This window comes from Mastigoproctus giganteus, chromosome 8 (genome assembly GCF_048544385.1).
Source record: "Mastigoproctus giganteus isolate SK-2022 chromosome 8, ASM4854438v1, whole genome shotgun sequence".
NCBI classification, from domain to species: Eukaryota; Metazoa; Arthropoda; class Arachnida; order Uropygi; family Thelyphonidae; genus Mastigoproctus; species Mastigoproctus giganteus.
The window spans coordinates 230,487,789-230,504,567 of NC_143582.1; the positions used below are offsets into that span (position 1 = coordinate 230,487,789).

A 16,779-nucleotide genomic window follows, 5' to 3' on the forward strand; every position below is an offset into this window, starting at 1 on the left:
ATAAGGAATGCAGAACTGGAGTTTGGGGAATGCAATGTCTACAGAAAGGAAAGACAGGGTAGGAGGGGACCAACTGATGATGTTACCAACAGCAAATTCAAAATGGGAAGCATTCAAAGAACTTATCTTGGAAGCTACTAGGCTTTACATACCAACCAAGAAATATTGTTCAAGGTTTAGGCCTAAGAGGATGTCAGATGAACTAATGAGACATATGGCAGAGAAGAAAAATGCATGGGATACTACAAATTAACACGTGACACAGAAGCCTATGATAGATACAAATTGATCTGTAACCAAGTTACAAAGGAGGTTAGGCAGGCAAAGGCAGATTACGAGAAATCTTGGCAAGGGATGCAAAAAAAACAGCAAAGAGTTCTTTACTTATATAAACTCTAGAAGGAAGAGGATGAATGAGATTGGTCCACTTGATATCGATGGGTCACCTGTTGATGATCCTGCTCAGGTAGCTAACATCTGAATGAATATTTTGCATCGACATTCACACATGAGGAGTTATTCAGCAAGGGGAATGCCAGAGGTGTATTCAACTCTGGCAGTAAGCTATAGAATCTTGTAATAACTGAGAGTAAAGTGGAGGAGAAATTTTTGAAGATAAAGTTGAAGTTTTGCCTTTAGCCAGCAGGTGGTTGGTTGGTGGGACAGACTTCCATCCCTTGTGGTGGAGGTTGATAGCCTAAACAAGTTTAAGGCTCTGCTGGACAGGTATTTTGAACGAACAGAGGGGTGAAGTGGAAGTGGGTTTTTTTTTTTTTTTGGCTGATGCTGCATAAGCTTGCTTTCTTGCATCAAATCCTTCTACTAATGCTAATGCTAATAAATACAAGAAAGGCACCTGGGTTGAATGGGATCTATCCAGTTATATTAAAGGAGGCAGCAAAGGAAGTAAGCAAACCCTTAGCCATAATTATGAGAGCTTTCTTGGACTCAGGGGAAGTACCCATGGATTGGAGATGTGACCCCAATTCACAAAGGAGGATCATAGGACGACACAGGTAATTTTACACATGTTAGTTTAGCTTCTGTTCCTGGAAAATTAGTGGAGGCACTGGTAAAGAAGCACTGCAGGATCATCTAGACAAGACTTCAGTAATAGCTCAGACACAGCATGGTTTTGTTAAGGGGAAGTCTTGCCCGACCAATTTGATTGGATACTATGATGCAGTCACAAAAGAACTGGATGCAGGGAATAACTTTGATATTATATACTTGGATCTTAGAAAGGCTTTTGATACTGTTGCACATGGAAGACTGCTGCACAAATTGGAGCAGTGTGGCATTGGAGGCAAATTGCTGCTATGGATAAAGGGGTGGTTGAGGGGGGGAAGACAGAGAGTGGTAATCAATTGACACTGCTCATCGTGGACTAATGTTATTAGTGGAGTCCCTCAGGGCTCAGTGTCGGGTCCATTATTGTTTTCTGTATTTATAAATGATATTGATGATGGTATATCAAGCTTAATGTCCAAGTTTGCAGATGATACAAAGGTTGGCAGGGTTGTCAAGGACACTACTGACACTATGCTGCTGCAACAGGATCTGGAAAGGTTGAGCTGATTGCCTGAGAGTGGCAAATGAAGTTTAACATTGACAAATGTAAAGTACTACACATGGGAAACTGCAACCCCAGAGCAACGTATCAACTCTGTGGTACTACACTGACAGTGGTAGAGAATGAAAGGGACTTGGGGGTGGTTGTGCAGGCAGATATGAAGTTCTCTGAGCAGTGCAGACGGGCTGCAAGAGTAGCTCATGGTGTATTGTCAATGATATACAGGAATTTTTCCAGCAGGGATAAGGAGGTGATTATTCCATTGTATAAGGCAATGGTCAGGCCACACCTAGAGTACTGTATACAGGTCTGGAGGCCTCATTTCAAGAAGGATGTAGAGCTGCTGGAACGAGTACAGAGAAGGGCAACAAGATTAGTGAATGGAACAAAGGGGTGCTCTTACGAAGAAAGGCTTAAGTTTTGCAAATTACAGTGTCTGGAGACTAGGCACCAGCGAGGTGATCTGATTGAGGTGTATAAAGCCTTGAATGGTTTAAGCATGCTCAATGCTGATGGGATTCTTCCTCTAGCTCAGAAAAATCACCTGAGAGGGCATAAATTCAAATTGAGGGAAGACAGATGTAGGATAGATGCGAGGAAATTTGCCTTTAGCCAGCGGGTGGTTGGTTGGTGGAACAGACTTCCATCCCTTGTGGTGGAGGTTGATAGCCTAAATAAGTTTAAGGCTCAGCTGGACAGGTATTTGGAACGAACAGAGGGGTGAGGTGGAAGTGGTTTTTTTTTTTTTTTGGCTGATGCTGCATAAGCTTGCTTTCTTGCATCAAATGCCTCTACTAATGCTAATGCTAAGTACAGGTCACTGTTGAAAAAAAGCCGTGAAATAGGGTTGAATTTGAAAGTGTCTGCAATTCTGCCCAGACACGATAGGAGGGAGTATATGATGAGAGCCTTGTCGATCAATTCGGCCCTGGAAAGATTGTGCAAGGCTCAAGGGGTAGAATTTTTTTCATCCTGGACTGTACTTGTTAACAGGAGAGATTGCTTCTACAGGGATGGGATACACTTAAATAGAAAGGGTGCGAGAATATTGGCTGATGCTATCGAGGCAGTGTTATGTGGGTCGGAAAACTGCTAGCTTGGGGGGAGACAAAGATGAATAGATTAACAGTAGCCACTGGCAGAGGTGAAAGAGATTCTTGCACTGCTTCTATTGGAATGAGCAGAAGCCTGTATAACAGGATGCAGGATATTTCAGAGACTGCCGGAAGTCATTGCAGTACAAATAAACACATGGGTTGTGTTAGGGTTGCTAAGAATAGAAATAGGTGCATGTATACTTGAGTGTACACCAATGCTAGGAGTTTAGTAAATAAATTTGATGAATTTGAGGTATTGTTCAAAACGTCAAAGGCAGATATTGTTGGGATATCAGAGACGTGGTGTCACACAGATATAAGGAATGCAGAACTGCAATTTGGGGAGTACAACATCTACAGAAAGGAGAGACTGGATAGGAAAGGAGGAGGTGTTATGCTATTAGTTAAGGAATACATAAAATCCAAGGAAGTGATGCCAGTGGACATCGCTGGACAGTGCAGTGTCGAGTCAGTTTGGTGTGACATAAGCATTGGGAGATCAAAATTGAGAATAGGAGTGTGCTATAGGCCTAATGACTCTGATGAGTATAATAAGAAACTGTACAGGGAAATAGAGTGGGCCAGTAAATCAGAGAGTCTTATAATGGGAGATTTTAATTTCCCAGATATTGACTGGAATTTGGGGGTTGGTCACTCACTCACTAGCAAGGCTTTCTTGGATTTATTGGATGATTGTTTTCTACATCAGCATGTTCGGGAGGCAACTAGAGGGAGGAATACTCTTGATTTGATTATCAGCAGTGATTCTTCATGCATTAAGAATATGCAGGTAAATGAACCACTAGGTGGCAGTAATCACAGTGTGCTGAAGTGGGATTTACTCAAAGAGGTAACTACCATTAGGGGTAAAGGGATGGGTTATTGCTTTCGTAAAGGCGACTACAATGGACTGAGACAGTATTTAAATTCTATACAGTGGGACAAACTGATGATGTTACCAACAGCAAACGCAAAATGGGAAGCATTCAAAGAACTTATCTTGGAAGCTACTAGGCTTTACATACCAACTAAGAAATATTGTCCAAGGTTTAGGCCTAAATGGATGTCAGATGAACTGATGAGGCATATGGCAGAGAAGAAACATGCATGGGATAAATACAAATTAACACATGACACAGAAGCCTATGATAGATACAAATTGATCTGTAACCAAGTTACAAAGGAGGTTAGGCAGGCGAAGGCAGATTACGAGAAATCTTTGGCAAGGGATGCAAAGAAAAACAGCAAAGAGTTCTTTACTTATGTAAACTCTAGAAGGAAGGGGATGAATCAGATTGATCCACTTGATATCGATGGGTCAACTGTTAATGATCCTGCTCAGGTAGCTAACAAACTAAATGAATATTTTGCTTCAACATTCACACATCAGGAGTTATTCAACGAGGTAAATGCCAGAGGTGTATTCAACTCTGGCAGTAAGCTAGAGAATCTTGTAATAACTGAGAGTAAAGTGGAGGAGAAATTTTTGAAGATAAACACAAAAAAGGCACCCGGGGTGGATGGGATCTATCCAGTTATATTAAAGGAGGCAGCAAAGGATGTAAGCAAACCCTTGGCCATAATTATGAGAGCTTCCGTGGTCTCAGGCGAGGTACCCATAGACTGGAGATGTGCAAATGTGACCCCAATTCACAAAGGAGGATCAAAGGCTGACACAAGTAATTATAGACCTGTGAGTTTAACTTCTGTTCCAGGAAAATTAATGGAGGCACTAGTTAAAGAAGCACTGCAGGATCATTTAGACAAGACTTCAGCTATAGCTCGGACACAGCATGGTTTTGTTAAGGGGAAGTCTTGCCTGAACAAGTACAGGTCACTGTTGAAAAAAAGCCGTGAATTAGGGTTGAATTTGAAAGTGTCTGCAATTCTGCCCAGACACGATAGGAGGGAGTATATGATGAGAGCCCTGTCGATCAATTCGGCCCCGGAAGGATGGTGCAAGGCTCAAGGGTTAGAATTTTTTAAAACAGGAGAGACTGCTTCTACAGGGATGGGATACACTTAAATAGAAAGGGTGCAAGAATGTTTGCTGATGCTATCGAGGCAGTGTTAGGTGGGTCAGAAAACTGTTAGATTGGGGGATACAAGGACTAATAGATTAACAGTAGCCACTGGCAGAGGTGAAAGTGATTCTTGCACTGCTTCTATTGGAATGAGCCGCAGCCTGGAAAATAAGATGCAGGATATTTCAGAGACTGCTGGGAATCATTGGGGTACAAATAAACACATAGGTTGTGTTAGGGTAGCTAAGAAAGAGAACAGGTGCATGTATACTTGAGTGTACACCAATGCTAGCAGTTTAGTAAATAAATTTGATGAATTTGAGGTATTGCTCAAAACATCAAAGGCAGATATATTGTGGGGATTTCAGAGACGTGGTGTCACACAGATATAAGGAATGCAGAACTGGAGTTTGGGGAATGCAATGTCTACAGAAAGGAAAGACAGGGTAGGAGGGGACCAACTGATGATGTTACCAACAGCAAATTCAAAATGGGAAGCATTCAAAGAACTTATCTTGGAAGCTACTAGGCTTTACATACCAACCAAGAAATATTGTTCAAGGTTTAGGCCTAAGAGGATGTCAGATGAACTAATGAGACATATGGCAGAGAAGAAAAATGCATGGGATACATACAAATTAACACGTGACACAGAAGCCTATGATAGATACAAATTGATCTGTAACCAAGTTACAAAGGAGGTTAGGCAGGCAAAGGCAGATTACGAGAAATCTTTGGCAAGGGATGCAAAAAAAACAGCAAAGAGTTCTTTACTTATATAAACTCTAGAAGGAAGAGGATGAATGAGATTGGTCCACTTGATATCGATGGGTCACCTGTTGATGATCCTGCTCAGGTAGCTAACATCTGAATGAATATTTTGCATCGACATTCACACATGAGGAGTTATTCAGCAAGGGGAATGCCAGAGGTGTATTCAACTCTGGCAGTAAGCTATAGAATCTTGTAATAACTGAGAGTAAAGTGGAGGAGAAATTTTTGAAGATAAAGTTGAAGTTTTGCCTTTAGCCAGCAGGTGGTTGGTTGGTGGGACAGACTTCCATCCCTTGTGGTGGAGGTTGATAGCCTAAACAAGTTTAAGGCTCTGCTGGACAGGTATTTTGAACGAACAGAGGGGTGAAGTGGAAGTGGGTTTTTTTTTTTTTTTGGCTGATGCTGCATAAGCTTGCTTTCTTGCATCAAATCCTTCTACTAATGCTAATGCTAATAAATACAAGAAAGGCACCTGGGTTGAATGGGATCTATCCAGTTATATTAAAGGAGGCAGCAAAGGAAGTAAGCAAACCCTTAGCCATAATTATGAGAGCTTTCTTGGACTCAGGGGAAGTACCCATGGATTGGAGATGTGACCCCAATTCACAAAGGAGGATCATAGGACGACACAGGTAATTTTACACATGTTAGTTTAGCTTCTGTTCCTGGAAAATTAGTGGAGGCACTGGTTAAAGAAGCACTGCAGGATCATCTAGACAAGACTTCAGTAATAGCTCAGACACAGCATGGTTTTGTTAAGGGGAAGTCTTGCCCGACCAATTTGATTGGATACTATGATGCAGTCACAAAAGAACTGGATGCAGGGAATAACTTTGATATTATATACTTGGATCTTAGAAAGGCTTTTGATACTGTTGCACATGGAAGACTGCTGCACAAATTGGAGCAGTGTGGCATTGGAGGCAAATTGCTGCTATGGATAAAGGGGTGGTTGAGGGGGGGAAGACAGAGAGTGGTAATCAATGGACACTGCTCATCGTCGACTAATGTTATTAGTGGAGTCCCTCAGGCACTCCACTAATAACATTAGTGGAGTCTTACGAAGAAATTCTTAAGTTTTGCAAATTACAGTGTCTGGAGACTAGGCACTGGCGAGGTGATCTGATAGGGGTGTATAAAGCCTTGAATGGTTTGAGCATTCTCAATGCTGATGGGATTCTTCCTCTTGCTCAGAATAATCACCTGAGAGGGCATAAATTCAAATTGAGAAAAGACAGATGTAGGATAGACGTGAGGAAATATGCATTTAGCGAGCGGGTGGTTGATTGGTGGAATAGACTTCCATCCCTTGTCATGGAAGTTGATAGCCTAAATAAGTTTAAGGCTCAGCTGGACAGGTATTTCGAACGAACAGAGGGGTGAAGTGGAATTGGTTATTTTTTATTTATTTATTTATTTTTTTTTTTTTTTTTGGCTGATGCTGCATAAGCTTGCTTTCTTGCATTAAATCTCTACTAATGCTAATGCTAAGATCATCAGTATCTCAGAAAATCAGTTGAAATGCAATTATCTATAACTCAAAGCTGTTAAATTAATTTTACATTGTAGAAAGTGATGTATTATCTGTGATCTGTGTATTCTATGGATTTTCTATGTATTATATGAATGCTTTATGTATTCTCTTTTTATGTAAGTTTTTATGTAAGTAAATATGTCTCCAATTAGATTTTTAGATTCCTCTGGATGCCTGTAATGGGAATTGTATCCTTTTTAAATTTTTTGATTAAAGAATTTTATTATTATTATAATTCAAGGTAAACCAGTTCAATTACGAGATTCGTAGCATTATACATAAGAAAAGTAATTTCTAGAAGATTAATGATGGCAGAGACACCCTTCTTTCTATAGTGAATTTGGGAGAAAGAAAGAGAGAATTTGAGAAGCTTTAAGAGGTATAATGGACCTTTGAAACAATTTATGTGTTCAAGAAGATATGACAATAGGCCACAACTCTTTTAATAGTTTAGGATTATGGATTTTAGGAATGAGCAATGTAGAGATCATGCTGCCTGGATGAAGGGAACTATTTTTAGTAAAGGTATGTAGAAGAACTAGTCAAATTCTTGGAGGTTATGGATGTGTTGAAGTGTCTAGTTTTTTTTTTTTTTTTTTTTTTTTTTGACTGATGGTATATCAGCTTGCTTTCTTGAATCATTTGCCACTACTACTACTATTCCCTGTTAAATAGAAAGACTAATAAAACATAAGTGCTGGCAAACCTCATAATTAAGTTTACATTATATCAGACCCAGTGGATTTTATTTTATCATACTTAGAGAGGGGCAGATTATTAATGGTTATTTTGAGATACAGAGCATTAAAGGAGAATTCAGATAAAAGATTCTGACAGAAATGGTTAGAACAGGAAATAGAGATTAAGAAGAGAGGAACGTCACTGAAGGTTCGATGACCTGTCTAGTTAAGCAAAGAGGGCAGGGGGAGAGGATTGATCAGTCCTATAGGATAAAATCTTTTTGTAGGAGGGTAGGTGGGATTCCAAGAATTTGGAAATTTTCATTTTAATGAGATAGATGAAAGTTGCATGGGCCTGAGTATAGTGACAGTTATGGTCAGTGGGTTTTTTTTGCCCTTAAGCACTTCCAATTTCTCTGTCCCACCAGCATATGGAAATTGATGTGATGTAGGTCACGGAGGCAGCAGATGCAGGAATGCAAGCCAGATATTTTGAGAGCAGAGCAAATACAAGGTCAAGAGGGCAAAAAAGAAAGAATATGCCAAGGAAAAATAAGAAATTCAAGTTCTGTTGGAATATTGAGGCATTTAGGAGAAAAGGAGAGCTTTTTACAGAAAGAAGATTTGTTATTTTTGACTTGAGGTAAAAAGCAGGTTTGTATTTTTAATATAGATAAGGTCAAAGAGATGGGAAGGTAGTTAGAGACAAAAGGAGGAATTACCAGTATATTTGTAGATAATATCAAGAATCTGATCAAGACTCTTGATATCCATGGAAGTTGATAGCCTAAATAAGTTTAAGGCTCAGCTGGACAGGTATTTCGAACGAACAGAGGGGTGAAGTGGAAGTTGTTTTTTTTTTTTTTTTTTTGGCTGATGCTGCATAAGCTTGCTTTCTTGCATCAAATGCCTCTACTAATGCTAAAATGCTAATGCTAAAATATGATCAGCAGATAAAGTCTGGTAGGAAAGTTAACAACTTGGAATAAATTAAAAGCATTAAATTATTGAAGCACGTGTGAATGTCATTCATCATAAGAAAGGCAAAGAAAGATTAAAGTTACTGCAAATAATAGTGCTAATTTTCAAATTAAGATATTGATTGAGCCAGGAAATCAAATCTATAAAGATTTGTTCTTCTGATCTAGGAGGAAAGTATACTTTCACATTTAATCCAAAAAGCCCAAGATGGCATTACTTTAGTAGGGCTTCAAAGACAGAGAAATGAGAGAATAAAAATTCAATACAACAAAGCTCTCCTTTTTACTACTATAACCCACCACTTTTTAAACTTTTCTGTTATTCATATAAAACCTACATTAGTGATTAAAATAATGCACAAAATGTCCTCATTAAATCAGGTATCAATAATTTGGAAGAAATAAGAAAAATTTCAAAATCCAACAGTGTTTTCCTTCAAGCTATGCATATTCTGACTGAAGAAGTGCAGGTTGAGAAAGTCACTGCACCAGTCATAATGTTGATGACCAGAGCAGGGCTTCCAACCTCCACATGGTTGACATAAATGGTTGAAGGTAGATGGTCCCGGTTAAGACATTAGCAGAGAAAAATGCTGAGGAAATTATTATCTTATAGCAGCTGTCTAATTTGTGATATATAAAAAAACACCAGTATGGAATTTAGCATCATTTATGTCAGGAAATTTTGAAAAAATATACTGTTTCACTTTATCTATAGCCTTAAACTGTTTCACCAGTACCACTTTCATATATAGCAGTGACAGAAGCAAAGTAAAGTGCTTCTGTCACTTTGCTTTTGTCTTCTTTTCTTCAATAACAATTGATGACAGTGTTTCTTGAGGTATAAGATTAGTCATTTTCAGCAAATCTTTCTAATCTGGTAATCCACTTTATCCTGCTCTCCCATTTGTAGGGACAGCAGGGAAAAAGCAAGAAAGCAAGGGAATTTTGTGTAATGTGACTGTTTTCCAAGGATTAACACTTTGAAATCATCACACACTATCCACTCATAATCATGATAATTCACCATTTCTAACAAGAATTTCAGACTCATAAATGGAATACATGACCAGAATGAGAATAACATGTTCCCCATATTAGTACAATTGCTTTAAAGCTCCTCTTTCAGCTGTCAGTGAAGAATCTCCAGTGTGATGGATCATACTTAATATTTGGTGTATTGATTCAACCATTTACATGGTTTGGCAATAAAGTTCCTGGAATGGTGCTGTTGCAGTCATGCTTTATGAGTTTCAAAATAAATGGAAGTGGTATGTTATGGTACAGAAATTGCCCAGTAAGGCTGACAGGTTGCAAATAACAACAGTTTTGCTACTAGCATTAAAGTTCTGTGTCACAATTTTGCAGTGAAGCAATGAACAGATATGAAATTTTGTTTTAAACTGGGAAAGTCTGCATCATAAACGTATGAAATATTAAAAACTGTTTATGGTGATGAAATGTTAAGTCATACCAGTGTATTTGAAATTTGTGCTGCACAGCCTCACAAATGAGCGGAAGCAATGAAGAGTGTCATTGTGCGAAGACTCCTTCCAAACTTGTCAAGACAATCCTAATTTCCTTGACTGAAAAAATATACTGTTCAGCAGATACAGTGTGAAGTATGTTTCTGTATGACTCTTTACAGTGTGGAGGTAAGGATAGGATCTATAGGTGATAGGAGATATGGAAATTGTATTTCAGTTTTTTCCCTGGGGCTGTATCCTGTAATACTGTCCATGCAAAAATGGTAATTTAATCTGGTGTTGTGTTTTTTATGGGTTTACACCATGCCATGGGTATACCAAATGTAAGGGATTTTCACTATCCGTTCACCCAGTGGTTTTCAACGGGGTGCTAGGGTGCCGCAACAACATTCCATGGGTGCCATGTAATGTGGGTTTAAGTGGCTTAAACGTTTTTTTTTTTAAATTTACATATTTATTTCATTATAAAAAGGTGTACGGTATCCATTGTACCATATCTTTTTAATTTTGTGGTGATCTATAATTGATGTTGATTTAGTACCTCTATATAAAGAATAAAATGATTATATAAGTATATATAATTAAATTATATATAAAAGTATATATAATTTGTATTATTAATTGTAATTTTGTTTATAATTATATTTTATGATAACTATCACATAACATTTTTTTTAATATTATACAGTATATATATACACAGAGAGAGAAGGGAGGGTAATCGGATTATTAAAAGGTCGAAAACCACCATGTTAGGTATTTATTTTGGCCTAGGGTGCCGTGAAAAAATTACTGGGACACTAAGGGCACCTTGAAACGAGAAAGTTTGGGAACCTCTGCTTTAACCCATTGTCTCACATTTTCAACATTAATAGCATTAGCATTAGTAGAGGCATTTGATGCAAGAAAGCAAGCTTATGCAGCATCAGCCAAAAAAAAAAAAAAAAAAACCCACTTCCACTTCACCCCTCTGTTCGTTCAAAATACCTGTCCAGCTGAGCCTTAAACTTATTTAGGCTATCAACCTCCACCACAAGGGATGGCAGTCTGTTCCACCAACCAACCACCCGCTGGCTAAAGGCAAATTTCTGCACGTCTATCCTACATCTGTCTTTCCTGAATTTGAATTTATGCCCTCTCAGGTGATTTTTCTGTACTAGAGGAAGAATCCCATCAGCATTGAGCACGCTTAAACCATTCAAGGCTTTATACACCTCTATCAGATCACCTCGCTGGTGCCTAGTCTCCAGACACTGTAATTTGCAAAACTTAAGCCTTTCTTCGTAAGAGCACCCCTTTGTTCCATTCACTAATCTTGTTGCCCTTCTCTGTACTCGTTCCAGCAGCTCTACATCCTTCTTGAAATGAGGCCTCCAGACCTGTATACAGTACTCTAGGTGTCGCCTGACCATTGCCTTATACAATGGAATAATCACCTCCTTATCCCTGCTGGAAAAATTCCTGTATATCATTGACAATACTCCATGAGCTACTCTTGCAGCCCGTCTGCACTGCTCAGAGAACTTCATATCTGCCTGCACAATCACCCCCAAGTCCCTTTCATTCTCTACCACTGTCAGTGTAGTACCACAGAGTTGATGCGTTGCTCTGGGGTTGCTGTTTCCCATGTGTAGTACTTTACATTTGTCAATGTTAAACTTAATTTGCCACCTCTCAGCCCATCTGCTCAACCTTTCCAGATCCTGTTGCAGCAGCATAGTGTCAGTAGTGTCCTTGACAACCCTGCCAACCTTTGTATCATCTGCAAACTTGGACATTAAGCTTGATATACCATCATCAATATCATTTATAAATACAGAAAACAATAATGGACCCAACACTGAGCCCTGAGGGACTCCACTAATAACATTAGTCCACGATGAGCAGTGTCCATTGATTACCACTCTCTGTCTTCTCCCCCTCAACCACCCCTTTATCCATAGCAGCAATTTGCCTCCAATGTCACACTGCTCCAATTTGTGTAGCAGTCTTCCATGTGCAGCAGTATCAAAAGCCTTTCTAAGATCCAAGTATATAATATCAAAGTTATTCCCTGCATCCAGTTCTTTTGTGACTGCATCATAGTATCCAATCAAGTTGGTCAGGCAAGACTTCCCCTTAGCAAAACCATGCTGTGTCTGAGCTATAACTGAAGTCTTGTCTAAATGATCCTGCAGTGCTTCTTTAACCAGTGCCTCCATTAATTTTCCTGGCACAGAAGTTAAGCTCACAGGTCTATAATTACTTGTGTCAGCCTTTGATCCTCCTTTGTGAATTGGGGTCACATTTGCACATTTCCAGTCTATGGGTACCTCCCCTGAGTCCAAGGAAGCTCTCATAATTATGGCTAAGGGTTTGCTTACTTCCTTTGCTGCCTCCTTTAATATAACTGGATAGATCCCATCCACCCCGGGTGCCTTTCTTGTGTTTATCTTCAACAGTTTCTCCTCCACTTTACTCCCAGTTATTTCAAGATTCTGTAGCTTACTGCTAGAGTTGAATACACCTCTGGCATTCCCCTTGCTGAATAACTCCTCATGTGTGAATGTCGATGCAAAATATTCATTTAGTTTGTTAGCTACCTGAGCAGGATCATCAACAGTTGACCCATCAATATCAAGTGGACCAATCTGATTCATCCCCTTCCTTCTAGAGTTTACATAAGTAAAGAACTCTTTGCTGTTTTTCTTTGCATCCCTTGCCAAGGATTTCTCGTAATCTGCCTTCGCCTGCCTAACCTCCTTTGTAACTTGGTTGCATATCAACTTGTATCTATCATAGGCTTCTGTGTCATGTGTTAATTTGTAAGTATCCCATGCATTTTTCTTCTCTGCCATATGCCTCATTAGTTCATCTGACATCCATTTTGGCCTAAACCTTGAACAATATTTCTTAGTTGGTATGTAAAGCCTAGTAGCTTCCAAGATAAGTTCTTTGAATGCTTCCCATTTTGAATTTGCTGTTGGTAACATCATCAGTTGGTCCCACTGTATAGAATTTAAATACTGTCTCAGTCCATTGTAGTCGCCTTTACGGAAGCAATAACCCTTCCCTTTACCCCTAATGGTAGTTACCTCTTTCAGTAAATCCCACTTCAGCACACTGTGATCACTGCCACCTAGTGGTTCATTTATCTGCAGATCCTTAATGCATGAAGAATCACTGCTGATAATCAAATCAAGAGTATTACTCCCTCTAGTTGCCTCCCGAACATGCTGATGTAGAAAACAATCATCCAATAAATCCACAAAAGCCCTGCTAGTGTGTGAGTAACCAGCCCCCAAATTCCAGTCAATATCTGGGAAATTAAAATCTCCCATTATAAGACTCTCTGATTTACTGGCCCACTCTATTTCCCTGTACAGTTCCTTATACTCATCAGAGTCATTAGGCCTATAGCACACTCCTACTCTCAATTTTGATCTCCCAGTGCTTATGTCACACCAAACTGACTCAACACTGCACTGTCCAGCGATGTCGACTGGCTTCACTTCCTTGGTTTTTATGTGTTTCTTAACTAATAGCATAACCCCTCCCCCTTCCTGTCCTGTCTATCCTTTCTGTAGACGTTGTACTCCCCAAATTGCATTTCTGCATCCCTTATATCTGTGTGACACCACGTCTCTGATATCCCAACAATATCTGCCTTTGATGTTTTGAGCAATACCTCAAATTCATCAAATTTATTTACTAAACTCCTAGCATTGGTGTACACGCAAGTATACCTGCACCTGTTTCTATTCTTAGCTACCCTAACACAACCCATGTGTTTACTTGTACCGCAATGGCTCCCAGCAGTCTCTGAAATACCATGCATCTTGTTTTTCAGGCTTCTGCTCATTCTAATAGAAGCAGTGCAAGAATCTCTTTCACCTCTGCCAGTGGCTACTGTCAATCTATTGGTCTTTGTCTCCCCCCAAGCTAGCAGTTTTCCGACCCACTTAACACTGCCTCGATAGCATCAGCAAATATTCTTGCACCCTTTCTAGACATAATAAGAGGTATATGATTTGTTTTGGTCAGTTCTTACAAAAGAATAAGCATGGCATGCTTTCTTGTTAAAGTCATTGATATTTTGTCTCTGATTTTATGGTCTAAAATTTCTGTAGGTTTCCTTCTATCGGTGTTTCAGAAGGAATTAGGATTGTTAGCGCACTCTGAAATGATAGCTGAAAAAAAATCCACATTAATGAAGACACATATTAATGATATACTTATTAAAACACATCCATTACTGTAAAATATAATTTTTATTAGTTCTATATTTCTCTTGGGTACAGTGGTGGTCCTAGGATTTTCTAAAGGAAGGGGGCTTAAGCAGTGTTTTGAAGTATCGTTTGAGTTTTTTTCATGACATTGCAATAAAAAATCCACATTATTTTTATCATAAAGTGGGAGGGAACTGTAGTTCTTGTCTGGGATGCCACTGCTTGGATAACTATGACAAATTCCCTAACATAAGTTTTTAAAAACCCTGTTATGTCGCTAAAAATGATCATGATTTGTGGTAATCCATAGGAAAGAAAATAAAACTTTACTCATAGTTTTCTATCAGTGAAAATCATATAAACTACAGTTGTGACCAGGTTCAATTTTTGTTTTGTTTTCATTAAAAAAAGTATGTTGGAGAGCAATGCTTTTTAATATCGTTCATATTTTATTTCAGAACCAGTTTTGAAGCTTCCCTTAAACAGTGATAGGAGGTAAGCCATTTTTGCTAAGCAATTAATGTTTATTATGCATTTTTAAGTTTTTGTTCATGAATTTTGAACTCTTGGAAACAAGTTTTTTGAAATCCCCACCAGCGCCTGACTTAAATCCAATAGAACTCATATGGTATCATCTAGATGAGAGGTTCCCAACCTTTATAAGTCCTCGTACTGGTCAACCACATTGGTATCTTATGATGTACCAGTGTGCTAATTAATGAGTACATAAGTCTGTTTAGAAAAGTCACATAAATAATTTGGTAAGCAAAACTGAGCTGTTCTACCAAAAACAGAAAAACATATTTTCATTATAAACGAGGTTTTTGTTTTTTCACATAATGTGGTTTAAACATTTTCCTCTTTACTTGAATTTTTTTGTTTCTGTTTCGAATTTTGAATCTGTTGCATTTTTACTACCAAATGGATATCTGTATTGATTAGTGTCAATTTCAGTCGAAGATCTGATTCAACATTCATCGAAGTTCTGTATTTATTTTTCATTGCAATCATCGCTGAAAATCCATCCTCACACAAGTAGGTCGAATTAAATGGCAATATACTTTCAATGTGTGCCTAACATTTAAAAAGTTTGCTCACCCATGAGGAAAATTGCAGGTGTCCTTCACAGTTCCTTTGTGTACTGGTACCGGTTTACGTACTGGTGGTTGGTAACCTCTGATCTAGACCGTTGAGTCTGTGAAATCTGCCCATCCGCAACATTTATGGGGAACCTTGCAGACTGCATGGAATACTGTTAGTCAAGACACTATTATGAAATTAATCACCATAATGCCATGTCTGTGTAAGTCAGTAATAAAATCTTGGGGAGGATATTTTGATGAAATATCAATATAGTTGTTAATATTAATCATTTCAATTTTTTTTTTGCTCTAAATTTTTCAATGCTTAATGCTGCAAAATCTTAAAATACTTTGTTAAATGTTGTTTTTTTATATTAAACCTTACATTGTCATAGCTAATTTCAAAAAGATCAACAAAAACTGATGTCATATACTGTGATTCCAAACTTTTAGATGGGAGGTGTATATATATATATATATATATCTAATAATTAAAATAAATATGATATTTAAATAAAATCATCAGCCAGTAGTACGGCAATAATGCAGAGCGAAACGAAACGCAAAATAATATAAAATAAACAAACAGGGAAGGGAAAGTAGAGATAATAGGACAAAAAGGTAGTCGATAATCCCCTGTATAATTTAGTCAATTAAGTCATTAAACCCAATTAATAAAAAACGATATAAATTTAAATAATGCCAATTATAAATAATTTAGCAGCGTACCGCCCTTGAAGGTACCAGTTCCAAAAGACGTGAAATATCACCAAAAAAGAGTTAAAGAAACTACCAAAAAACTAAAATATCAAAATAATAGACTGACCATCATGCCCCATATCGACAGAGGACCACGAGGCCAATAATGGTCATGGAATCGCTGCATTTCAATCGTCATACAAATCATCGCAAAGGCAGAAATATCGAAGAACCAAACCACCCCTCCATTCTCCGATAGATCAACCAATGCAGAGGATTTGCATGGCGGTGGTCCTTATGCAGCGAAAAATAATCTATAGAACAGACAGCACTCTTGATCAGAGCCACACCACTGACATAATGCAAGCTTAACCAGCTTATATAATAGAAAGGAAAAGAATAGATGGCGGCACAGGCGCTGCTTATTTAGCATATCAACCCACTACTACCACTAATTTATATTATGTAAGATAAAAGTTAGGTAAAAGTAACAAAAATAAATAAATATGGCTATGTAGCTTTATAATTGGCATTATTTATAATTGGCATTATTTAAATTTATATCGTTTTTTATTAATTGGGTTTAATGACTTAATTGACTAAATTATACAGGGGATTATCGACTACCTTTTTGTCCTATT

The 16,779-nt window shown here is 38.3% G+C and overlaps 1 protein-coding gene across 1 annotated transcript in view; it reads left to right on the forward strand.

The window, feature by feature from the left end:
* The window catches only part of LOC150082409 (serine/threonine-protein kinase/endoribonuclease IRE1-like), a 402,966-nt gene that overhangs the window by 45,626 nt on the left and 340,561 nt on the right, over positions 1-16,779 (forward strand). Inside the window, exon 3 of the mRNA XM_090380512.1 lies at positions 14,816-14,852. Within this exon, the coding sequence (XP_090236638.1) occupies positions 14,816-14,852 (37 nt within the window). The remainder of the gene's footprint in view (positions 1-14,815; positions 14,853-16,779) is intronic.